Raw genomic sequence first — 25,143 nt, forward strand, 5'->3', positions numbered from 1 at the left:
TGCTGAGTTAGTGAACTTGCCAGGTCTTCTTGACTTGTGGGATCTGGGGCCGTCCCACTGGTTTCATTCCGTAGGTCTTACTGTTAACTCTACATTTATTGATGGATGGACCCTTGTGTTTCACAAAAAACTTTTATTTCTAGCTCTCTCTTTTAAAACGCTCCTGAAACAGTGCTTTTCGCCCAGGTGGTCTTTTGTAGCTTCTAGCTATTGCCATGTCCTCCATTATTTATTACGCTCAATCTCCCTGAACATTTTCTATATTTTCCAGAAAGCCTTCCAGCTTCTTCCATTTAAAGACATTCACTCAAGTTTGGCCCTAATGGGAGAGGAGTTTAGACACAGCCTCCCGCCGTGGAATTGGGTTTGCTCTGGCATCGCCTGGACTGGGGTTAGCCTGAGGGCCCGGGAGGGACGGGATTGAGCTGAAGACACAGAAGGATGAGAAGCCGAGAGCCGTTTTGCTCACCTCTTTTATTCTCTCATTAGAAACTCTCCAAAAGTAGGAGAATTTGGCAGTTTGTATTTGTCGTGAGCATCCGTTGTGCTCTCTGCCCAGCTGTTCCTTCTTTCCTGGGGCCACGCTGTCTCCCTGTCCATCCTGAGGCCGTGATGGGGCTGCCAGGCTCGGGGCTTCCCTGACGGCTGCCCACGTGGCCACAACCGGGCCTTGGACTCCCACAGAGACCCACGGCGTGGACACGTGGCTCTTGCTTGGCCACCTGGAAACTTCCATGAGACTGGATGTCCAGACACTACATCAAGAGCTCCTTTTCCCTGAATTACAAGCAGTTTCAGAGCTACTGGTGGCTGTTTCCTGACATGTACAAAAAGCTCTTCCCGGTGGATGAGAATTAAGCCAAAGCACAGAGAAAAGCTAGTTGGGATATGGAGAGAGAGCAGACAGACGGACACAGGCAGAGACAGACAGAGCTGTTAAGTTCCTCCGAGCCCCAAATCCACTTGTGCTCAAGGCAAGGGATGCTCTAACCTTTCTCAGTAACGTGAGCCAGGACCTCTGTTTTGTTTTGTCTGCTTAAGCAGCTTGTTGGATTTCAGTCACCTGCACCCTAAACAACAGAGCTGAGGGCTGCATTTTTTTTTCTTTTAATTATTGAAGTATAGTTGATTTACAGTGTTAGTTTCAGGTGTACAACATAGTGACTCAGCGTTTTTGCAGATTATACTCCATTGTACGTTATTACAAGACAATGGGTATAATTCCTTGTTGCTTCTCTATTTTACACATAGTGGTTTGGGTCTGTTCCAGAGAGCTGCCTTCTTAAAGGGCAGGTGAGCGGAGGAGAGCAGCTTGGTGAGGATGCCAGGACAGTACCCGCTTCCCCCCGGGCTGCGTGCTGCAGGAACGGGGTGAAGCCAGGTGGGTCACGTTGTTGCTGCCTGAAGGTGGCTTGGGCTGCAGCACAAAACTACCAGCAGTGATAGTGTCCTTCACAAGACAAAGCAAAACAAAGCCCCGTTTCTCTTAAGAATGTCCTGATGAAGTAGTAAAAATCATTAATTTTGTTATTCTTGACCCCCCCCCCCCAGCAGACATCTTTGTAATACCTCTGGGGCAAAGCAGGAAGCATACAGAAAGCATCTCTACTGTTTGCCAAAGTTCCCTGGTTGTTTTGAGGGAAAAAGCTCTTGTATGATTGAGCTGCAAGCTGAGCTTGCCACCAAATAACCAGCGGGGGAGGCTACTCTTCGTTGCGGTGCGCGGGCTTCTCACTGCGGTGGCTTCTCCTGTTGCGGAGCACGGGCTCTAGGTGCACGGGCTTTAGTAGTTGTGGCGTGTGGGCTCAGTAGTCGTGGCACACGGGCTTAGTTGCTCCGCGGCATGTGGGATCTTCCTAGACCAGGGATCCAGCCCGTGTCCCTTACATAGGCAGGCAGATTCTTAACCACTGCACCACCACGGAAGTCCCGAGCCTGTCTTTTAAGAAAACAACCGACAGGACTTCCCTGGCGGTCCAGTGGTTAAGACTATGTGCTTCCAATGCAGGGGGCGCGGGTTTGATCCCTGGTCGGGGAACTAAAATCCCACAAGCTGCACCATGAGGCCAAAAATATTAAAAAAAAAAAAAAAAAGGATATTTACGCTGAAAAATGGAAGTACACAGGAGAAAAGTGCTTGGAGAAAGGAAGAGCAAAGAAGGAAGGTGGGACAACTGCAGGTCAAAGCCCTGGCAGCGAGGAGGGGCGGGAGATGCAGGCGGAGGCCCGGGCAGGCAGAGGCCCAGGCAGGCGGAGGGCAGAGAACAAGAGGGAGAGGTGGTCAGGCGCCAGCCACATGGGCCGTGGAGCCAGGGCAGAGTTAGCAAGGAGGGTTAAAGTCGATCAGTGACATGATCTGGTTTGTGTTTTTAAATATACGCTCTGCATAGGACGGACTGCAGTGGGGCAGAGATGGAAGCAGGCGGTCGATTCCAGTTGTCAGCAGCTCCATCAGGCAAGACGACAGGCAGGAGGGGGGGACGCAGGGATGTGAGGGGATTTGTGGTGTGTTTGGAAGCTCAAATCCACAGGATTCGCTGTAGGTAGGACTGGATGTTGAGGGTGAGGGAGAGGAAATAGGAAAACCCCTTTTCCTATTTGGCTTTTGGATCAAGGCACTGGGTGGTTGCTGCTTTTGGATCAAGGCACTGGGTGGTTGCTGCTGCTGTTTACGGAGTTGGCAAAGGATAGAGACAGGCATGTTTGGATGTGCGGGACTCGAGTTCGGTTTGGCCACGTTAGTTTTGCGGTACTTATTAGCCCTGGGACACTCCACAATGTTGTGGGCATGCGGAGAGGAGCCACAACTGGGGGGGGGTGCGGGGTAAGGAGCGGGCTGAAGGAACAGGGAGTGGCGGCTGTGATGAACTGGCTGATGAGAACAGAGGCTGTGGTTGGATCTGGGAACCTGAGGGAGTGTTGAGAAGGGTGAGGAGGGAAGGAGAGAGCAGTGAGGGGCAGAAAAAAAGTGGGCAGTGATGTCTCACGTGGAACCCTGAAGGATGAGCAGTAATTGTCAAGTGAGGCGCTGAAGAGGCAGGCTCTCTAAGAAGGATGTGGGCACACACGTGCCCACACGTTGCATCCTGTGTTTGCAGTCAGGGTGCAACGGAACCGAATTGAAATAAAAGTGTGCTCTTCACACAGTATTTCTGGAGGTTCTAGAGTCAGCTGTATGCTTTGGGGATGTACTGTCTGAGAGCAGTCCAGCCTAAGTCCCACACGTGTTCTAGTTACTTGATTCCCTGTTAAAGACACTGGGGTGAATGGCTGAGATAAGCTGATCTCTTTGATTGATCGATTTGAAAAGATAAACCTAGGCTGATTGAGCAGCTGGATTTTTCCCCCCTTGTCAGCTAAACTGATTAGAAATTCAAGGATTGGGAAGCTTGTATTTATTCTAGGACATGACATTATATAGGGAAAGGAGATGAGATGAAAAAGGGAAAAAGGAAGCAATTTAAAATTATAGGGTGGTACTGCAGACTGCTGATATTGTAAACATGGGGGGGACGGAGAGTACAATATCCCACCCTAATGATGCCGGGGGTCCTCTGTGCACCATCTCAGCGGCACGGGCTTAACAAAAATCACTCTTTTTTTTTGGCATTTGCTTTCTTCGCTGTAAAATACAAACTATTTAATCTCGGTATAAATTGCTTCACAAGATGGCGTCTGGATGTTCAAGGAGACTGTAGCCCTCACCCCGCGAGGCATGTGCGCGGTGCTCGAGAGCGCTGAACTTTACCCGATCCCGCGCACCGGGAACACAGTGCCAGCCAGGCAGCCCCTACCCCGACGACTGAGTTCACGCAGGGCCGGGCCACACTCGGCCTCCTGCACGAGGAGCTGACTGACAGCCACGGGTGGGCGGTTGGCCCCGCTCAGGTTCGGCTCCCGGTGGTCACCGGGCCTGAGCCGAGCCGGCAGACAGCCCTCGGGGGACACCTGACCCGCGCTCGGAGCCCATCCGCCGGCCCGCGGGAAGCTCTCGACCCGGGGCCTTCGGAGCGCGTCCCGCCCACTTTCCTTTCCCGCGCCGCCCTCCCTCCCTCCTTCCTTCCTTCCCTCCCGCCCTCCCGGCGGCTCCCGGGGGAGGGGTCGGGGGAGGGGCAGCCCGCGCGGGTCCCGGGTGCAGGTCCCGGGCTTAGACCGGCCCGATCAGGTCCGGGGTCAGGCGCCGACGCTGCCCCCGGGCCCGGCCATGGTGCAGGCCTGGTACATGGACAAGTCGGCCGACGACCCGCGGCGGCCCCACCGCGGGGAGCCCGCGCGCCCGGTCGACCTGGAGCAGCTGCGCGGGCTCGGGGTCCTTTACTGGAAAGTACGTGGGACCGGGGGCGCGGTCGGGGTCTCGCGGGGCGGGGGCGCGGGCGGGCGGGAGAGCCCTCCGTTCATATCCCCGAGTTCCCGCGCACCCCGCGCCCCCGGGAACGGTGGCCGCCGCCATGATGGGACCCCGTGCGCCGTGCGCCCTGCGCCCTGCGCATGCCCGGCGGCGGGGCCGGGGGTCGGCGTCCAGGCCGTGGTGCGCACTGCGCAGGCTCAGTAGCGGGGTTGCGGGGTGGGGGGTGGGGGTGTCGGCGCCCAGGGCGAGGCGGGGGCAGGGTGTGAGCGGTCGGAACACTGCGGAGGGTCCGGTGCCGGCTGGGTCGTCGGCCGCCCGGGTTGAAGGCGGGACGGGCGGGGCGGGAGGGCTTGGGGTCCCTGCAGGGCCCGCGGCGAGTGCGGGTCTCCGGGGCTGGGGCCGGGGCGACCCCCACGACCTCCTGGAAGGCGGTGTCTTCAGGGCAGTATCGCGTCTGTTCTGAGAATAAGTTAGTTTTACTGCAAATCCCTGCACTTCGGGTTTCGCGGTACATGTGACAGTTTAAGAGCAGGTGTGAGACGGTGGCCAACTTCTGAATGTACCCAAAGGATACAGTAAGACGCTGTAAAAGTCACCTTTGCGGTTTTCCAGGAGATCAAGCCCAGTTTCTCCTGCCTTCTCGTTGTGCTCTGGATGGTGAGGCAAAGGGCTGTCGAAATTAAACTGCGTTTACTCTGTATTTTCGTACCTTTCTTAATAGTCACCGCGCTTGAGCAGCGACAGCAGGGGGAGCCTTTTTGCCCGTTCTGTTAGTGCTGCCGCAGGGCGGTAGGAAGCGCTCACGCGCTCAGGGTTTGAAGGTGGATGGTGACCTAGTGCATACTGTGTGGATCTGCACATCTGGGGAGTCGTCTTTTAGCAATTAACGTATCGCTGACTAGTACTTTGAGGTATTCTGAGTTTGCTATTCAGTAGTTGGGATACCACGCGCATTTTATTGCAACATAAGGCAAAATGTGTGAAATTCTTTGCCAGTAGTTTTAAGGAGGAGTTCATAGTAATGGTGTCTGGGGCCCAAGAGGTGTGGTTCATGAAGAAGATGACCTTAAAATTGGGCGTTAGGGCTTCCCTGGTGGCGCAGTGGTTGAGAGTCCGCCTGCCGATGCAGGGGACACGGGTTTGTGCCCGGGTCCGGGAGGATCCCACATGCGGCGGAGCGGGTGGGCCCGTGAGCCATGGCCGCTGTGCTTGTGCGTCCGGAGCCTGTGCTCCGCAACGGGAGAGGCCACAACAGTGAGAGACCCGCGTACCGCAAAAAAAAAAAAAAAAAAAAAAAAAAAAAAAAAATTGGACGTTAAACAGTTGATGGGATTGTGATAAGTGGAAACAGGGAAAGGCCGTTCCAGGCGTAGGAAGGTGTCAGGAGCAGGGGTGTGGGGCTGTGAGGCATCAGGTGTTTTTGAAGAGCAGCCCATGATCGCATTTGGTTTAGAATGTAGGTGTTTTAAAAACAGGGAATAGGGACAGAGGAGTAGAAAAGGCAGCCCGGGCCAGGTGGTAGAAGGCCTCTTGTCTCTGTCTAAGGAATTTGCCTTTTATTTGTAGGCTCTGACAGCTTCAGGTGTTTTGGCCCAGGGAAGCAACGTAACCAAAGAGGTGCCATCGAGAGATCAGTTAGACTTGCAGAGTGGATTGGTGGCAGAGGAACAGGACATGGCGGTGTGGACAGGCTTGAGGCGATGAGAGCTTCCCCTGGGCTCCTGGCAGTGGGACTGGAATCCCCCAGGCAGGACCGTTGCCGAGAAGGGAGGTGGGAATTAAACACAACTGCGTAGTTTTTAGCTGTTATGGAGAGTGGGAAAACCATTAAAAGAAATAGGGAAAGGAGGGGGAGAAAGGTTGGTTTAGTATGGACAAAGGACTGGATGATAAATTTGGAGTATAATATTGGAGATCCAGAAAGAGAATGTTTCGATGCATTCATGTGGCTTCCTGTTTGTGTTTTAAACTCTTTTAGCTGGATGCTGACAAATATGAGAATGATCCAGAATTAGAGAAGATCCGAAAGGAGAGAAACTACTCCTGGATGGACATAATAACCATATGCAAAGACAAACTACCAAATTACGAAGAAAAGGTGAGGGAGCGCTAAAGCATTTGAAAAGGGGAATCATTATATTTGCTACTAATAAACACAAGCTTCTCTTTCCTTTTTAATGTCTTCATTTTGGTTTTATATCAGAGTAATGCTGGCCTCAGAATAGGCTGCGAAATACTCCCTCCTTTTCAGTTTTTTGGAAGAGTATGTGTAGAATGGGTTTAATTTTTCCTTAAATGTTTGGCAGATTAACCAGTGAAGCCATATGGGCCTGGAGCTTTCTTTGTAGGAAGGTTTTTAGCTACGAATTCAATTTCTTTACCAGATATAGGGCTATCCGGAATATCTGTTTCTTGAATAATCTTAAGTAGTTTGTGTCCTTCAAGGCATTTGTCCATTCCATCTGAGTTGTCAGAGTTATTGGCATGAAGTTATTCAGACTATTCCCTTATTATCCTCACAATATCTGTAGGATCTGTAGTGCTGTCTCCTTCATTCCTGATATTGGTAATTTGTGTCCCTTCTCTCCTTTGCCCAAGTTCCGCTAGAAGTTTATCAGTTTTGTTGATCTTACCAAACAGCTTTTGGTTTCATTGATTTTTCAATATTGTTTTTCTGTTCTCTATTACCTTGAATTCTGCTCTTGTCTTTATTTGCCTTCTTCTACTCACCTTGGGTTTAATTGCTCTTCTTTTTCTAATTTTTTAAAGTGGGTGCTGAGGTCATTGACATGAAGCCTTCCTTCTTTTTTTTTTTTGCGGTACGCAGGCCTCTCACTGTTGTGGCCTCTCCCGCTGCGGAGCACAGGCTCCGGACACGCAGGCTCAGCGGCCATGGCTCACGGACCCACCTGGTCTGCGGCATGTGGGATCTTCCCGGACCGGGGCACGAACCCGTGTCCCCTGCATTGGCAGGCGGGCTCTCAACCACTGCGCCACCAGGGAAGCCCCCCTTCTTTTTTAATAAAGGTGTTTAGTTCTGTAAATGTTCCCCTGTGTGCTGCTTGAGTGGCATCACACAAATTTTGTTTGGTATTTTCATTTTCATTCAATTTAGAATATCTCTGAATTAACTTCCTTTTTGATTTCTTCTTTGAACTATATAGGTTTCTTAACATATGTTAGTTTCCAGTTATTTGGGGACTTTTCCAGAGATTTGTCTTCTGTTAGTTTCTGATTAGCTCCATTGTAGTGAGAGAGTGTGTTTTGTATGATTTGAGTCCTTGTAAATAAGTGGAGTCTTGTTTTATGGGCCAGAATATAGTCCATCTTGGTGAACGTGCCATGTGAGCTTGAGAAGAATGTGTGTTCTACTGTTGTTGGTTGAAGTATTCTGTGAATGTCAGTTATTTCCAGTTGATTGATGGCGCTGTTCAGTTCAACTATATCCTTACTGTTGTTAGAGGCATACTTGTTTAAGACTGTTATGTCCTCCTGGAGATTTGACCCTTTTGTCATTACATAGTATACACCTTTATCCCTTGTGAGTTTCTTGTACTGAAGTCTGCTTTGTCTGAAAGTAATGTAGCTCCTTGAGCTTTCTTTTGATTAGTGTTAACATGGTGTTTCTTTCTCCAGATCTTCACTTTTAACCTATTTGTGTATTTATATTTATAGTGGATTTCCCATAGACAGCATATAGTTAGAGGGTTTTTTTGTTTGTTTGTTTTTTGCTTTTAATCTATTCTGACAGTCTCTGTCTTTTAATTGATGGATTTAGACCATTCACATTAAATTGATTATTGATGTGGTTGGATTGATATATACCATATTTGTACCTTTTATTACATTTGTCCTTTATTATTTAAAAAACGTACTCCTCTTTTTCTTCCTTGTCTGATTTTAATTGAGCATTTTGTGTGATTCTGTTTTCTTTCCTCTTAGCTTATCATTTAAAAAGAATGTTTTAGTGATTGCCTTAGGGTTTTATTTATTTTTTATTTTTTTAATTTTTAAATTGTTTATTAATTTATTTTTGGCTGTGTTGGGTCTTCGGTTCTGTGCGAGGGCTTTCTCTAGTTGCGGCGAGTGGGGGCCACTCTTCATCGCGGTGCGCGGGCCTTTCACTGTCGTGGCCTCTCTTATTGTGGGGCACAGGCTCCAGACGCGCAGGCTCAGTAGTTGTGGCTCACGGGCCTAGTTGCTCCGCGGCATGTGGGATCCTCCCAGACCAGGGCTCGAACCCGTGTCCCCTGCATTGGCAGGCGGACTCTCAACCACTGCGCCACCAGGGAAGCCCTGTTTTCATTTTTAAATAGTAAATTATATTGTGAAGAGGTTTAAATCCTATTTAAAAATACTCTTTAATTACCGTATAGTTAGCATTTCTGGTGCTCCTTACTCTGTTGTATGAGTCCATGTTTCCATTTGGAAACTCAAGTCTGAGTTGGTCTTGGTTGACTGATTTATCTTCTGGTTAAAGGTCATGTTTTCTCACTTCTTTGCATGTTTGGTAATTTTTGATTGGATGCCAGACACTGTGATTTTGTTCCCTTGGGTGCTGGATATTGTTGTATCAGTATAAATATTCTTGAGTTTTGTTCTGGAATGCATATAAGCTTATTGGAAACAATTTGATCCTTTTGGGTCTTTCCTTTAAGATTTGTTAGGTAGACCAACCAATAGCTAATTATTCCCCACTGATGAAGCACAATTCCTTTGTGTACACCGCACAAAGCCCCGTGAATAGTGAGGTTTTCCCAGTCTGACTGGTAGGAGAGGCGCTGTTCCTGGATCGGTGTCAGTGCCAGGAACTGTTATTTCAGTCCTGAAGAATCCGAATGGTTCTTTTCCCAGCCTCAGGTAGTTTTCCTAGGCACATTCTGATGTGCTCTCAGAAGAATACTGGAGGGAGATCCTCTGCGGGTCTTTGGGATTTTCTCTGTGAAGTTCTCTCCTCGGGTACTTCCGTCTTGCATACTAGCTCCCTTGGTCTCCCCAGATTCTCAGCTCTGCTCTTCAGCTCAGGGTGCCCTGCCTGGGTCCCCCGCTCCCTGCACCACCGCCTGAGAACTCTCTCAAGGGGTGAACTAGAGCAGGAGTAGGGTTCCCCTCTCTTGTTTCTGCCTCACGGGTCACTTTCTTCCCTTTCCTGGTGTCTGGTGTTTTGCAAACCATTATTTCTTATATTGTGTTTGTTTTGATTGTTGGAGGTGGGAGGGGAAATCCGGTTTCTGTTACCCCATCTCATATGGAAGTGAAGTCAGGGTTGTTTTAAGTTCTTAGTTTTATGGTAATTCCCGGGTGCCCATTAATAAAGAAACTCACTGATCCTTGGCAAAATGAGAAAACAGATGTGCAGAGTTTTTAATAAGTTAAATGACTGCCTCGTTTTTGAAACTGTTGTCCTTGCTTTCTCAGGAATAAGGTGACTCCGTTGTAAAACAATAGCAACAATAATAGTTGTTTTAGAATTTTTCTTTCTTGACAAAAGTTGGCAGCTGTGTGGGGGCTTCCCTGGTGGCGCAGTGGTTGAGAGTCCGCCTGCCGATGCAGGGGACACGGGTTCGTGCTCCGGTCCGGGAGGATCCCACATGCTGTGGAGCGGCTGGGCCCGTGAGCCATGGCCGCTGGGCCTGCGCGTCCGGAGCCTGTGCTCCGCAACGGGAGAGGCCGCAACAGAGAGAGGCCCGCGTACCGCAAAACAAAAAAAAAAAAGTTGGCAGCTGTGTCGGTCCCAAGACTTTTTCTTTCATCGTGCCGAGCTATGAACTGTGAAGCTATGGCCTTAAATCACTGAGCTTTAGCCTCTTAGTCTTATCATTGGACACCTGGAGGGGGTGTGGACCGCTTCCCATGGTCATGTTGATAAAGCAAGGCCCAGAACCCAGGTCCTCCCCCTGGTCTCCTCCTCTTTCTGCTGAACCCGCCAGGAAGGCTCCCTTCCATTAGCTTGGACGTCTTCTGTGTGTGTTCCTGAAAAAGAAAATATAAGTAGGTGAACCAACACTTAACACATTGACCTAAGAATGAAAGTGGTGCAGTGACACCAACATTGTTTAAAAGAGATGTGTTTTGTGGTTTTTATCTCCTCACTTTGTTCTATATCAAATTATTCTTGTCAGAGTACAAATATTATATCACCTTACAAAATGACGAAAGTTTTCACCAAGTGCCCTACTGAGTCATGAGATCCTCCGAGATTTAAATGGTGTTTTCTTACTTGGAATTTTAGACTTCCCATCTTCCACAGAAGGGGCTCATATATTGTAAATGCTAGTAGTTAGATTATTTTCCTCATTACCGTCTTGTAGAATAGCTTCTCTCCTGAAATAAAACCCTGTTCCTAATACAGGCGTATCTCTCTTGTTCTTCTAAAACAAACTTCTTTATTATCTGATTATCTCGTTTGCCTTAGGTTTCCGCGCAGTTAGACTCAGGTTCTGCGTTTTTGGCAGGAATTCTACAGAGTGGTGTTGTGTCTGCCCAGGGTGCCTTGTCGGGAGGCACGTGCTGTCAGAGGGTTGTGTCACCGGTGATGCTAAACTTGGTTAGGCTGTGCCCATCAAGGTTCTGCGTTGTGAAGTGACCATTTTTTCCCCTGTGTAACAAATAAGAAATTTGTGGAGAGTTACTTTTCGACTGTGAATATCGTATTTTCTATCAAACTTTGACTTGGCGATTTTAGTAAATCTTGATGGTTCCTGCCTGAAACAGTGTCAGTGTCAGGGTGAAAACGGTGACCTTCCAGCCGTCATCCTCCTGTACTGAGCTGGCCTCTCTGTTCTCTGCTGTTGATTTACATCAGTACGGGCTTATGGAGTCTTATTTTCCTCATGGCTCTGTAGTGCATTCCTGCCATGATCCATTTTGATGTTCACATTGTTCCAGACTTGGCAAGTGGGCACCCCTGTCAGTGGCCCCTGCCCTCCTGATGCGTCCCCTCACGCTTATCAGCACCTCCGTGCTTTCTGGGTCAGTGTGTTCCAGGCTTTCCCCCTGACCCGGCCCTGGAATCGGCTGTTCTTCCGGGGGACTTGGAAACCCAGACAGGGTGCTTGGTGCCCTCATTGCTACTCTGGGGTCAGTGCCCAGGTCCTTCTGCCAACTGGATGAGGGGGGAGAGAGAGAGAGAGGGAGAGAGAGAGAGTGAGTGTGTGTGTACTTGTGTGTGTATTGTGTCCGTGTGTGTATGTGTACTTGTGTGTCGGTGTGTGTATTGTGTCTGTGTGTATGTCCATGTGTGTGTGTGCATGTCCGTGTGTGTGTGTCCGTGTACGTATGTATGTGTGTCTGTGCGTTTGTGTCCGTGTGTATCCATGTGTATGTTCGTGTGTCCGTGTGTGTATGTATGTATGTGTGTGTATATGTGCGTGCACATGTGTATATCTGTATGTCCGTGTGTGTGTCTGTGTATATGTGTGTGCCTATGTGTATATGTATGTATCCGTGTGTATATGTGTGTGTCCGTGTATGTGTGTGTCCGCTTGTATGTGTGTGTGTCCGTGTGTGTCCCCGTGTGTGTGTGTGTCCCCGTGTGTGTGTCCGTGTGTCCCCGTGTGTGTGTCCCCATGTGTGTGCGTCCGTGTGTGTCCGTGTGTGTCCCCGTGTGTGTGTCCCCGTGTGTGTGCGTGTCCCCGTGTGTGTGTGTCCGTGTGCGTCCCCCTGTGTGTGTGTCCCCGTGTGTGTCCGTGTGTGTCCCCATGTGTGTGTGTGTCCCCGTGTGTGTGTGTCCCCGTGTGTGTGTGTGTGTGTCCCCGTGTGTGTGTCCCCGTGTGTGTGCATGTCCGTGTGAGAGCAATCTTTGGCTCACACTGATGCCTCTGAGTCCAGTCACACTCCTGGGACGACTCCTCAGTCTGTAGAGAGAGACTCAGGTCTCTGTCCTCCCACAGCAAGAACCCGGCTCCAGTCCCGCCGGCCCTTCTACACACCCCGTGCTTCCGGGGTGGCAGCTGCAGTCACGCTGTTGCGAACAGCAGACCGGTCCCTGGAGTTCCAGGCTTGTTTGTGGTCCTGTCTCAGACTGAGGATGTAGTCAAAGTAATGTGTTCAGAAGGTACTAAGATGAGTTTTCTCTTCCTTCTTTGGTTATGAGCGTCTCTCTTGATTTCAGACGTATGCCCCCCCCCCCACCGCCCCCAAGCCTGTTTTCATTTTATTTATGTCTCTGTAAAACATAACTAGGTTCTAAAGCCAAAATTATGCAACAGGGCAGATCCGTGTCCCCGCCTCCTGCACACCGCACCGCTGACCGCGCTGTGACCCGCGCTGCTGGTCTGCGGTTATCGTGATGGTGGCTCAGTTCCGCTGTGTACTCTCCCGCTCTGCTTGGGCCTGTGAATTGTTCCCAGCGTCTTACGGCCAGTACGGCAGGGAGTGACGTGTGCACATTGTGTGTCGCCGGGGCGTCTCTTCAGGGTGAACCCCGCGAGGGGGGCGGGGTCAGCGCATGCTCAGTTGTGCTGACCTTCCCGGGGTTCGGGGCCCCGAGCGGCGGGCCCACGGGGTTGACAGGGAGGTGTTCATGTGCTCTGCTCTCACTGTCAGTGGTGATCTTCCAAACATCTGTGGATTTTCCAGAAACGTGCCGATGTTATTCAAGGAAAGCTTTAAAACTCCTGCGCAGGAGGGAGAGAGATGGGAGATCATAACCAGGCAAGATGGGCGTTTACTGTAGAATTCTTTCAACTTTCGTTCGTATTTGAATATTTTTATTATAAACATTAGAGGGATAAAGATCTGAAAAACACAAGAGTTCATTTGGACAGGTGGAAGTGTTTGTTGAGACGGTGACTGCCTTCCTCACATGCACACGTGGCTTCTGATCTGCCCGCGTGATCAACGCGACTGCTCTGTGCATTTGGTCTCCTGACGGTGTGTGCGAGTGATCGCGTGATGTGTGTGATCAGCATGATGGGGGGTGTGATCGCGTGATGTGTGTGTGTGCTGCAGGAGCCAGGATGTCTGCGTGGGAGTCTAGGCTCCACACACCCAGGCTGTGTGATGTTGGGCTGGCGACCTAGCCTCTCTGAGCCACATCCCTCATCTGTCCAAGGCGGGTGCAGAGAGCACCTGAGTGAGTTATTCATATAAAGCCCTGAGAGCGTCGCCCGGCACGCGGTAAGCGCCGTGTGTTCCTTCTTTCCTTTCCCGCTGGTCCACCGGTCGGCTCCACAAAGCATTGTAGCTCCTGCTGCCTCGTACGTAAGATGATATTTCTTGTCTGTGGAGCATGTGTCTGGCACCTCAGTCCTGGTTTTCAGGGCTCACGAGAACTCCCTCCTGCTCTAGATTAAGATGTTTTATGAGGAGCATTTACACCTGGATGACGAGATTCGCTACATCCTGGACGGCAGTGGGTACTTCGACGTAAGGGATAAAGAGGACAGGTGGATCCGGATCTTCATGGAGAAAGGAGACATGATCACTCTTCCCGCCGGGATATACCACCGCTTCACGCTGGACGAGAAGGTGGGCCTTTCGTCTTCTCTGCCGGGGCCTGGTCTGTGCACGGACGTGGACTCTTAGCCCTGCGGCGTGAGGCGAGGATTCTACCTACCTCTGAGCGAGTGGTTGGCGCCACAGGGCCCCCCGCCCGCCCGGGCCCGTGCACGCAGGTCAGCGGGAGGCATCCGTCCAGGGGTCTGGCTTTGTGCGGGTCTCAGGGTCACTGCTCCCTCGTCATTTTAAGAGCATTTCAGTTGGGCTTAACAGTCGTGCACTAGAGCCACCGAGACCGGCCACAGAAGCAGGAATAGGGCAGCTCTGAGGGTCTCTGGGTGTGATTCGGACGAATCTGAGATTGAAGCACGATTTTTGGTTAGGAACTGAACACACTAGGTTTAGAACTCAGGATTATGAGGTGGTGTGTGAAGAAGGGTTGCCTTGTCACCCCTGTTCTCAGCGCCCAGTATCTCTCCCTGAAAGTAACCACTGTTATGTCCTTAAAAATCTCCTTAGAGCGCTGTCACCCATATCAGGCGAACGTGAGTCAGTACCCTTTCCCTTTTCCTCAGGAGGTAGCCGACTTCTGTAGGTGGGGCTGCATTTTCCTTTTTTCTGCTCGCGGTGCTTTAGGATCGTTTCGTTTCAGGATGTAAAGGGCCTCGTTCCTGTTTACAGCTGCCTGGTGTCCACTGTGGGACGTACCCTGATTTATCCCATTGACGGGTGACCCCTAAAGATGGGTACGCCAACTGTTTCCAGCATTTTGCTGTTGTAAACGGTGCCGTAATAAGTAGCCTCACACATCCGTCATTTTGTACTTACGTGAGTGTACCTGAGGGATAAATTGCTGCAAGTGAACCCTGGACGGACAGGTGTGCATGTTTCTACTGTGGCGCAGGCTGCCCTCCCTTCTGATTCGTGGGAAACCGGTACCAAAGGAAGCAGGAGGGGAGGAGGGGCACACGCCCAGGCGGGGTCAGCGCTCACGGCTGGGGTGTTTGCCGAGAGAGTGCAGGGTCAGCGCTGAGCTGGAGCCGCAGATGCTTTGGCCGCCCGAGCACGAGGCCTTCTTGCCGTGGCACCGACGCTGCCTTTCAGAAGATGGAAGAAAGTGCTAAGGCCCAGGGATAAAACAGCAAGGAGCGTTAACCTCCGTAGCTGGTCTCACCATTGCTGCTGTGTTTGCTTGTTTTCTAGAACTACGTGAAGGCCATGCGGCTGTTTGTGGGAGACCCAGTGTGGACGGCGTACAACCGGCCGGCGGACCACTTCGAGGCCCGCGGGCAGTACCTAGAGTTTCTGGCGCAGACGGCCTAGCGGTGCCCTGGGGCCTGGCGCACCCCGGCCCCTCTTGTGAAGGTCCCAGGCCTGATGCAGCAGAAAAGCAGTCATATTCTCTTTGCTTTTGTGTTGTAGACTTGAGGCTAGGTGAGCTTTCCTCTGCAAGGCTGTTGGATCAGAATACGTTTTAATGGGAGCAGCTGTAGAACCAGTTTGTACGTGGAAGCACCTGTGGAGATCTGGGCAAATCCGCTCATTTTCTCTGATTCAGGATCAGTGGTCAGTGGCCCTGTGTCAGCTCATGCCTTCAGCTGTGACCCAGTGAGTTTCAGCGCCCCAAACGCAGCTACTTAGCTGCCCCATCTGGACCCGATTCTTGGACTTTAAGCAGATACCAGGCGAGGCCACGCCTGCCCTGTGCGAAGGAGTGACAGTGGATGACAGGAGTGAGCAGAGAGAAGACGCTTTTCTCCCAAAACACGGGGGAAGCTGGGTAGGGGGTGCCATGGGGGGCGAGCTGGCGTGTTAGGGGGACCCTCGTTTGATTATGCCACGTTTTTGTTCAAGATAAAGTAGCTGCCTTAATGTTATGCTTGTGTCTTGGAGTTACCTTATATTCTGGTACATGTGGTTCCTTAGAATCATCCCGGTTAGATCCTTTGTGGGATTGTATGTGTGTATAATTAATTTTTATTTTATCTGGGTTATTACTCGTTCCAGGTGAGATTTCTAGGTTAAACTCCCTACAGTAAATCTCTTTTACAATCAAGCCTTTGAATTTTAACAGAAAAACTTGTACCTTTCTTTTTAGTTAACAATTCTGAGATACAATTATACCTAATTCGTTATAATCATAGAAAAACCCTAAATTAACCTCATATTTGAAGGGCAGTTTGCTTTAAGTATTTCTTTTAAACTGGATTAAAAATCTTTATGTTAAAAGTGATCTGTCGGGACTTCCCTGGTGGTCCAGTGGTTAAGACTCTGCACTCCCAATGCAGGGGACACGGGTTCGATCCCTGGTCTGGTCTAAGATCGAACTGGGAACTAAGATCCCACATGCCGTGCAGTGCGGCCAAATTAAAAAAAAAAAAAAGGTGATCTGTCATCACTTCCACATTGTTCTTGGGGGCGTGTGTCCACGGCACAGAGGAAATTCTGAATTTTAGGGTTAACGTGTGCGCTGGCAGCACGATGATAACACCACCAGCCCCCCAGGGCCTCGCGTGCTGCTGTCCTCGTTCTTCCCTTGATGGGGCTCCAGGGACGCCCTGGAGCAAGGGCAGCTCCTTCTGCAGGCCTGGCACAGCGCTAGAGAGCACGGTCCTTCGTGCGTTCACAGTCGTCAGGACGCAACGTCGGGGTCTCCCAGGAGCACACGGCTGTGAGCTGAGCTGTCCGTCTGGAGCCAGGTGCACCCGCTCGTTGAGTAAGACACGACTCCACGTGTGTTATTTTACAAACGTGTCCTCTCTTGAAAGGCATGTAGCACTTACTGGAGGGCGGCGTACAGCTGGGATGTGATGAGCCAGAACGTGAATTGATTGCCCTTGGGTGTAGCTTCACACTGGTTCACGTGTCGGCACTTTAAAGCAATGCCCGCTTTCCCCTCGTTCCTACTGAGGGTGTCTGCTGTGCACCCCGACTGTGTGAGGAGACAGCCCGGTTTGGGCCCGTGCCGTGGTTTCCGTCCAGAGGCAGGCGTGGCCGAGCCAGGAAACAACCAACCTTGTCCTGCCTTGATCCAGATTAAACATGTAGCAAACTGACGTTTTAGCTGCTCGGTACTTTCCCTGCTTGAAATCCAGCCTTTAAGGCTCCTGCCTTCCTAGGGTGTTCCGCTCTGTGTGCTTCGTCCGTGTGTCCTGAGTGGGCACGGCCCCATCGTCTCTGACGTTTATCCAGAAGGAAGGGTGGTGGGTGAGCAGGGCAGCCCTCGCCCCTGCTGCAGATAGCCTCCCGGCCTGGTGCTGCACTGACTGTCGCTAATTAGAAGCAGGTAGAACGCTGCGGGCGTTCAGCTGTTTCTGCCTTTCAGATAAGAGTTCTCATCTACTCGTTCTGTCCACACCCACAGAGAAGTTGTAAGTATATTACAGCGAATTTCCCTGTATTTACTTTCATCTGTGTTCACTCACGTACCAATGATATTACTGTATACGTTTTGAAATGTAAGCTATTTATAATCTATTGAGAGAAGAAATGCAGTCTCCTTTCGGTAACAATATACATACATTACACACAGAGAAATCTTCTCAGTAGCTTTCTCTGGATAGTAAAATTATAGATTACTGGTTACGTGTTTAGTTTTGTCCATATATGGTTGATAATTTGTCTACAAAGAACACAGTAAGCTACTCGTCTGAACTCTCAACATTAAGACTCCTAAGTCGGTCTCTAGCAGAAGGGAAGTGTGGTGGTCTCGTCAGGACTGGAACCGGGGTGAAGCAGGAAGGGCTGCGGGGGGCTTGGGGCGCGGCCATCCCACGTCTCTCTCGGTTTGCTTTCTGGGTCCCTGTTTCTCGTGTCTTGTCCCCGGGCCCCGTGTCCTAAGTTTTGGTTGAGAAAACACGGCTGCTAGATTGAATTCTTGCACCAAAGCAGCGCTTTAAAATATGGAAGTGTCGGATGCCGATCTTGCCAGGACGAGGCAGTCGCATGTGCGAAGCCCGGGTGCAGCCTCCTGTCTGTCTAGTGTGGCTTCCCTGCCACTCGGCCGACGCCCCTACGGGGGCTGCTCACCGGCCGCCTCTCACCCCCCACCCTCCGGTTCCCACCAGGTTCAGGAAAACCAGACGTTCACACCCGGAAGCTGGTGGCAGTCCTTAGTGAACTGCGAGGAAGCGTTCGTTTGGACCAAATTGTTGGTAAGCCCCAGACGGCTTTTCAGTTTCCTTGGGAGGAGTCATCCTGAGTGGAGGTGGAGTCAGTCTCTTTAAGGAGGTACTGATGGGGTGACTGGTAGGAACGCGTGCGGGGGCGGTGCCCAGCCGCAGCAGGTGGTGGTGCGGGCTGATTGGCCGGAAGTCAGGAGCAGAGCCCCGCCCCCTGCAGGCAGAGCCCCGCCCCCTGCGGGCAGAGCCCCCCCCGTCCCTGCAGGCAGAGCCCCCCGACCCTGCAGGCAGAGCCGCAGCTCAGACACGCGAGCAGGGCAGGAGGAGGTGGTGCCCGCGGCTGGCGGGGGGTCACGTGGAGGCTGGTGGGCAGGTGCTGAGGGGAGGGCTGACGCCTGCTGCTAACGAGGCTTAGCCCAGGTGATGGGCCTCGTCCCACCGGGGACCCCGATCCTGTGCTGCTCCCTGGAGCTCAGGCCTCGCAGGGCTGGCGGGAGTGCATCCGGGTGACGGGCAGGTGCCAGACCCTCAGTCCCGCAGGTCGGCCCTGCCGGGGAACTCGGTGCAGACGGGTTTGGGGCCTCGCTGCTCGCAGCCCACTGCCCGGGAGGGGTGAGTCTCTGCCCAGCTCCCGCCGCACGCTTCCCGGGGCTGGCGTTCTGGGTCGGGAGCTCAGAGGAGAGGCGGCGGGCGTCTCCCACGTGCGGAAGGAGCCGCGCCGTTCCCGGATGTGGGGCAGAGCTGCTCGGGCTCCACGCCAGGGCGAAGAACCGCGGCCTATGTCGCTTGAAGAAGGAGCCCGTCTCCCTGGGCTCTAACACACCTCTCCGGCGGCCCACGGGCGAGGGCAGCAGCCCCTGGAGGCGGATCAGAGCAGGGTTCACGCTTACTTTGCGGGTTGCAGCTCCTCAGAAGTGAGGGCTGCCGCAGGCCTTGCCGCAGGGAACCGCAGCTCTGGGGCTGCAGACCAGGAGCCGGCAGGTCGGGTTCTGGGGGGCCCCTTCCTGGCGCAGAGGGAGAGCCAGCCCTGGGGTCTGCGGCACCGACCCCTCGTGGGCCCCTCCTGACGCCACCCCACTGCGGCCGCCCGGTCCACGGCGCACTGACAGCGGAAGCTCTAGAGCTTTCCCTTGGAAAATGAAGTCAGGCTCCTCGTGTTGGCGCAGAACACCGGCCTCCCACATCCAGGAGCGGTGGAGAGCCCTCCGCTGACCAAGGGGGCTCCCCTGGCTGCCGAGGCCGCCAGGCAGCTCAGCACCGGGACTGAATCGCACAGCCCTAATCCTGCTGACGAAGATGGGAAATCTGACTCCAAAGATGTTTGAGCGTGGGCGCGCGCGCACCCCAGCCCCGGACAAGGGTGCTGCAAGCTCCCAGCGTGCATCCTCCCCGTGTGCTTGGGGGCCCTGGGGCGGGAGGGGCCCTTCTGGAGGCAGGGGAGGAGCCTGGGGGACCGGGGCTGCTTGTTGGCGTAGCCGCGCCCTGCTGCATCGGGAGAACCTTAGGCAGCTTCCCAGGGAGCAGGTGCTGCTTCTCTGAGTTCCCAGGTGTTCTCAGGTCTCTGCCTTAGGAAGTCGTTATTTTTCAAAGCACCCTCTGAAATGCGGTAGCGGCCAGGGTCCTGATGGGAGGAGGGCACCCAGGTCGGTGGGTCTGGGGCTGGCTCGTCCTGCAGCTCAGCACCCTGGGCCCGTGTGCACAGCGACCTGTTGTGGAATGAGGTCTGCTTTTCCAAGGAAAGAAGCGCTCCGCTCAGACGCCCTCCTTTGTCTCCGTCTTGTTACTGTATTTTAATGCCTTTTATTTTCCTGGTTTAAGATGCTTGTGTTTGTTTTGCACAAACGCTTCCAAGAAATCCCCAGTTCTAAAACCCGAAGGGGATCTCATCTGAGTGATACAGGAACCCAGCAAAGGATACAATGAAATCAATGCGATTTGCTTTTGCACCCATGTTTCCGGGCCCGCCCCATCGTTAATTAACCCTGATGGCTGTCTGGTGAGGCAGGACGTGGGGTGCCCCGACGTTATCGATGGCCCCTGCGGGGCACGGAGGGGGCACACTCCCTGGGGGCTGTAGAGGGTGTAAGGCAGAGGGGCTGCCCGCGCGGACCCAGAAGCACGGCAGGTGGTTTGTTCCCGGGTATCTAACAAATCCGCTTTAATCCTCCTGAGAGTGCTCCCAGCAGGGGTCGCGGGCTGGATACTAACCACCGAAAATTCACGTCAGCTGGGAGCTCAGAGCGTGACTTTATTTGGAAATAGGGCCTTTGCAGATGTGATTGGACAGGGCTCTCGGTGAGGTCCTCCTGGGTGAGGGCGGGCCCTGTACCGAGGCCTGGGGCCCTTACAAGAAGAGCAGCCACGGAGGCAGACGTGTGAGGACCCCTGAGGACCGAGGAGTGGGCTGCAGCCGGAGCCCCCAGAGGAGCCGGGCTCACAGACGCCTGGGGTGTGCACCGCTGGCCTGCATGTGAGATGGGGGACACGGGTGGTGTCCAGCTACCCCGTCCGTGGTGATTTGCTGCGGCAGCTTCGGGAAACTAACCCAGTCTTTCAGATGAGACCCCGGGGCTGGGAGGGTTCAGCTTTCCACCCACGGTCGTGCAGGCGGTGAGCAAGGGCTGGCCCCAGGCCGGCGTCTCCCCGGTGCTGGGTGTGGGGAGGACCCGGCACACCTGTGGGCCAGGATGGAGCCCTGGGCACCGTCCCCACTGCTCGCAGGTGTCCCAGGTTGTCGTCCTGGTGGACGGCGCCCGTCTCTGAAACCAGAACCCTTCCCCGTCGCCGCCGGCCCTGCCGGTCCTGCCCCAGGAACGTGTCTGTCGGTGCCCCCGTCGCTGTCCCCTGGCTCCGCTGGTCCCCGGCCCCCCCCCCGCATGGGTGCACCCGGGTCACGTCCTCCCGGAGGGATCCTTAGTTGAAGGCTCCTGACTGGTGGCCGGAGTCCACCCTGCTGTCTGGCCGCATGTGGCCACCTGGCATCGCAGTCACCCTGGGCGCCCGTGTTGTCTGCTGGCCACATCGGCGCCCCCTCGAGGGGGCGTCCTCCGTGGGCTGTTCCGTCGTCTTCCTGGCTGAAGTGAGTCTCTCCCGCGCCTTCTCCCACCTTGCCCAGCACCCGCCAGATGCCCCGCTGTTGGGAGTGACTGGGGTTGGCCGTGAGGATGAGGCGAGGGGACCCAAGGCCGTGGAAGCTGCACCGAATCACAGCGCTGGTGGCCCAGCTGACCTCGATGAATGAGCGGCCCTCTCCCCCAGGTGGCGGCCGGGGTCTCGGGGTCGCAGCCCAGCTCCGTGCCGGCCGGGCCAGGTCCTCACGCGCAGCTGGCAGCGTGCGCTGCGTGGGGTCCAGGGCGAGTGGACGGAGGGACCGTCCCGGGCTCCACAGGTCTACGTGAGGGAATCATAGCGCACAGCCTGTCCTGTGTGCGCGTGCGTGCAAGTGCGCGTGCAGGCGAGTGTCACAGTGAACACACGCGTCGCTAACCTGACAATTCCGAGGCAGCGTGTGAAGCCCCCCGTCCCCCGATGGGCCCCAGCCACGCCCCTGGAAAATGCACTGTAGACCTGGGGCGTGGCCCCAGCACTGCTGGGTGCGAGACTGCTTTCCTGAACAGCACATCTTGTTAGCGTCAGCACGTGGAAGGAATGACTGACGTTTTCTCTGCGGCTCTTGGGTATACGGTATGGATTGAAGTATTTGTATTCCGGACGGGGGGACACTTAACGCTGTGTCCCGGTTTTTGGTTTGGCTTTGCTTTCCGTGATCGCGAAGGGTGCCGCACACCCTTGTTGTGGGCCGTGGGTCTTGGGTGCCTGCGGTCCAGCGGCATCAGCGCCCCCGCCAAAGCTGTTGGTGAAGCGACCCTCCTCGCTCTGCTCCCCTCGCTCCTGTGTGCTCTCTCCTCCCCGGGCCCTGAGGGTTGTGGAGCCTGGAAAGCCCTGCACTGCGGCTCCCACCTCCCACCACCAGGCCAGGCCTCGCCCCTCCCAGGGCACTAGCGCTGTTCCCCGTGGGCCAGAGGCCCCAGGATGACGAGGTTGTCTGAGTGTCCCAGTGTCGTGACACCCGACCCGCAGGGGCCGGCTGGCCTTCCGTGGCAGCAGTGGGAACCGTCTGCAACCAGGCGTCAATGACTTTGTATTTCCAGAAATCGAGAGAACGCATAAAGGGTGACATTAAAAAACCACCATTCTAAAAAAAGGACTGGCGCTCTGCAGACACCGGTGAGTCTCCCAGGACCATCCCCCAGCCCCTTCCTCGCTCCCCTGGGACACTCACTGAGCCACGTGGTTCCTGCACCTGTTTTTCTCCAGTTCGGCAGACGTGTACCTACAAACAATGTTTGTATTTTAAAAGTAAATGGCATTTCATGGTATATACAATCCTAATGCTGATTATTTGAGCAGGTTTGGGATATGTCCATGTGAATACTTGTCCAGACCATTCCTTTCAATCGCTGTATATACAATTATAGAGCATGTCACACTATAATTTTTAAATCGATTTTTATTTTTTAAAGGCAAAACATTTACCAATTTTGATGATTTTTTTCCCTTCTGGTTATAGAAACAACACACACACACACACGCAATGTGGGAAAATGTGAGGTTGAGTCACAGAAGGGCAAATAAAAATGCCCTTGTGCTCATCCTTTTGCTGTGACTGTGATCTAACATCTAGTATTACTTTTCAGTCCCTTCCGTTAACATGCACGTATTACGTAAATATACATTTCTTTTGAGTACTTTTCCATGTCATTCACTTTTTAAACATGCATGGTCTTGCATAAACGCGTCTTAGGAATATGGGGCAATTAGTGAAACCACTCCCCTACTGTAAAATTTTGACTCAGTTGCAAACTTCTTTTCCAGAAAAGCTCATCTCTTTCTGCTCCTACAAGCCAGGTCTGGGTGTGCATCCCGACGAGGTTCATGGACTGTCAGGTCTCCCGCCTGGTGAGCATTTGGCTGGGGGTGGGGGGGGCTGGCCCCGTCTCGGACTGGCTCAGACTGGCTCGTGCTGGCTCAGTCACTCCTGGGCTCACTGGCTGCAGGCGCCGTCCCAGGCCCGAGGGTGCCACAGCGGACAGGCCTACCGGGGCCGTCCAGGACACAGGTCATGGAAGTGTGGAGGCACGCGGTGGCAGGGGCCCTGCTCCCCCCGCGGGCTGCCCACAGCGTTGGCGCAGGGACCGCAGGGAGGGGAGTGGGTGTCTTGCCAGCTCAGCTGCTGTGACAGATGCCACCAACAGCGGCTCTGGGGCCTGGAGGTCCGAGCTCCAGGTGCCACAGGGCTGGCCGCTCCCAGGCCTCGCTCCATGGCCGAGTCCGCACGTGGCCCCTCCTCCCCACCCTGTGACTTCACCTCACCTGTGTCACCTCCTCGAAGGCCCGTCTCCACAGACGGTCACGCTGGGGTGAGGGCTTCAAACTGTGAGTTTTGGGGAGCCTGTGCAGGAAGAGCTTTCTGGGCGCTTCCCAGGAGTCTGTGATGGGCGGAGGGAAAACGGAGTGCGAACTAGATAAGGTACAGCTGTTACCCCAGACCTTACAGACACCCGGGGCACGCTTCCCTCGCTGCCTCTGAGGATCTGCAAACGGGCGGAGCCCCAGCGAGCCCCAGACGGCAGGGGTTTAGTGCTTGCCCTGCCTGTCTCGACGCCCCCAGAGGGAATGGGGGTCGGGGAGGGTGCGTCCAGGATGCAAATACTTATTTACTGGGCAACCTGGAGTCCGGTTTCTGACTGGCTTGGCCTCCACCCCCAGGAGCCTGTGCAGTGTTACCCGCTCTGTACACAGCGGACCCGGGAGGACGGTTCCGGAATCCGAGAGGATCCGAGCGGACGCCTCCCGCCCCGTGCAGGTTCAAGGTGGAGGCCGAGCCTGGTATACCAGCACCTCCCCCCCTGCACCCGCCGCCAGATTTGAAGGAAAACCCTCAAGGTGAAGAAATTAAAATGGCGTATTTTGGGGCTTTTGAAACATAAGTTGTTCTGATTTTCCTTCTTGAAAAGAGACGATTTTAGAACCTCCTTGGCATCCCACAGTCCTCTTGGTGGTCTCATCTTTTTCTCCTATTTTAATGTGTAATGAAGCTGTACTTCAACAATTGCATTGGGACCATCTGCCCAGTAGATGCTGCACTTGTGTTTTTACTTTATTACAAAAACGACCAGAAATACAGCTTCGCTTTGCTCTGTGCAATGGTGCTTATCCCAGAGCGTTGAAAGTGAGTTCCGTTTTAAAGGGTATTAGCACAGCTGGATATTTAAAGGACCCTGGCCAGAGTTCTTTAGTGAAGAAGCACTCATAAAAGCAGGAGTGACCGTGTAAACAGGACCGCAGACGCCCTGACCCTCAGACCTGAGAGGACAGTGTCCGCGCTGTGAGGCCCGCCCTCGTTCTGTGCAGTAGGGCCCCCGAGTTCTCCGGAACCCACCCCCAGGCGTCCCCGCCCCCGCTCCCGCTGATGTACAAATGCAGGAGGAGGAAGGACGGGTTCGTTCACCCTTCACCAGGCCGCCCGAGGTGACCAGCACGGGCTGGGAAAGGAGCTGAGTGGACGCGGTTCGCTTTGGGACGCCGGCGGGGACGAATGGTCTCTCTTCCCCCTTATCTATCTATCTGTGAATCCTCTAGAACATTCAGGCTCGGAGCGAGAACGGTTTGTGTTACGTGGCTCAGCTTAGTACACGAAGCAGGTCAGCTTCCAGGAATGCACAGGAGGGGCCGAGGCGCCCTGGACCCCCTCCCTCCCTTGGGTTACGTTCACCCCGCATGTGCAAACGGCCGGAGCGGCCTGGGCCTCGGCTGGATGGAGAAGGCCGGCTCGCAGACGCCAGGGCGGGGGCTTGTCGGCTCGGGCGTCAGGCGGGAACTAGGCCAGCTTGAGGCACTGTGTGTTGAAGCAGTCCCCCTCCTTGCTGGCCACGGCCTCGAGCAGAGCCTGCTTCTTCTGCAGACTCCGGGACGACTCCAGCTCGTACATGGTGGTCAGGTTGAAGAGTGCGCTCTCGTGCAGGCAGTGCCGCGGGTCCTGCTGGGTCATGGCCTCCAGCTGCCGCAGCGAGTCCTTGAGTCGGCCCAGGTAGAGCAGGCACACGGCCGCATTGTTGTTGGCCTGGAGGGGGACACGCGGGACTGGATGTGGCCTCACAGGGCCCGAGGACCTCCCTGGCCCCCATGAGAGTGCCTGATGCCGGCAGACTTGTTGGGAGGGGCGGGGGGCAC

At 53.8% G+C, this 25,143-nt stretch overlaps 2 protein-coding genes across 2 annotated transcripts in view; one reads left to right on the forward strand and one right to left on the reverse strand.

Annotated features, from left to right (window-relative positions):
- Positions 1-4,087: 4,087 nt before the first annotated feature.
- Positions 4,088-16,018, forward strand: ADI1 (acireductone dioxygenase 1). Its single transcript, XM_024756944.1, has 4 exons — positions 4,088-4,324; positions 6,327-6,446; positions 13,640-13,819; positions 14,993-16,018. The coding sequence occupies exons 1-4, from the start codon at positions 4,205-4,207 to the stop codon at positions 15,110-15,112; spliced, it is 540 nt and encodes a 179-aa protein (XP_024612712.1). The 5' UTR covers positions 4,088-4,204; the 3' UTR covers positions 15,113-16,018.
- Positions 16,019-22,418: 6,400 nt separating this feature from the next.
- Positions 22,419-25,143, reverse strand: part of TRAPPC12 (trafficking protein particle complex subunit 12) — a 65,279-nt gene continuing 62,554 nt past the window's right edge. The window contains exon 12 of the mRNA XM_024756921.1: positions 22,419-25,071. Coding sequence (XP_024612689.1) covers positions 24,791-25,071 — 281 coding nt within the window. The 3' untranslated portion in view covers positions 22,419-24,790. The remainder of the gene's footprint in view (positions 25,072-25,143) is intronic.

This window comes from Neophocaena asiaeorientalis, unplaced genomic scaffold (genome assembly GCF_003031525.2).
Source record: "Neophocaena asiaeorientalis asiaeorientalis breed wild unplaced genomic scaffold, Neophocaena_asiaeorientalis_V1.1 scaffold703, whole genome shotgun sequence".
Classification (NCBI taxonomy): domain Eukaryota; kingdom Metazoa; phylum Chordata; class Mammalia; order Artiodactyla; family Phocoenidae; genus Neophocaena; species Neophocaena asiaeorientalis.

Coding starts and splice junctions, on each gene's coding strand:
- ADI1 (XM_024756944.1), top strand. CDS start 4,205: ATGGTGCAGGCCTGGTACATGGACAAGTCGGCCGACGACCCGCGGCGG. Junction 4,325..6,326: donor TCGGGGTCCTTTACTGGAAA/GTACGTGGGACC, acceptor AAACTCTTTTAG/CTGGATGCTGACAAATATGA. Junction 6,447..13,639: donor TACCAAATTACGAAGAAAAG/GTGAGGGAGCGC, acceptor CTCCTGCTCTAG/ATTAAGATGTTTTATGAGGA.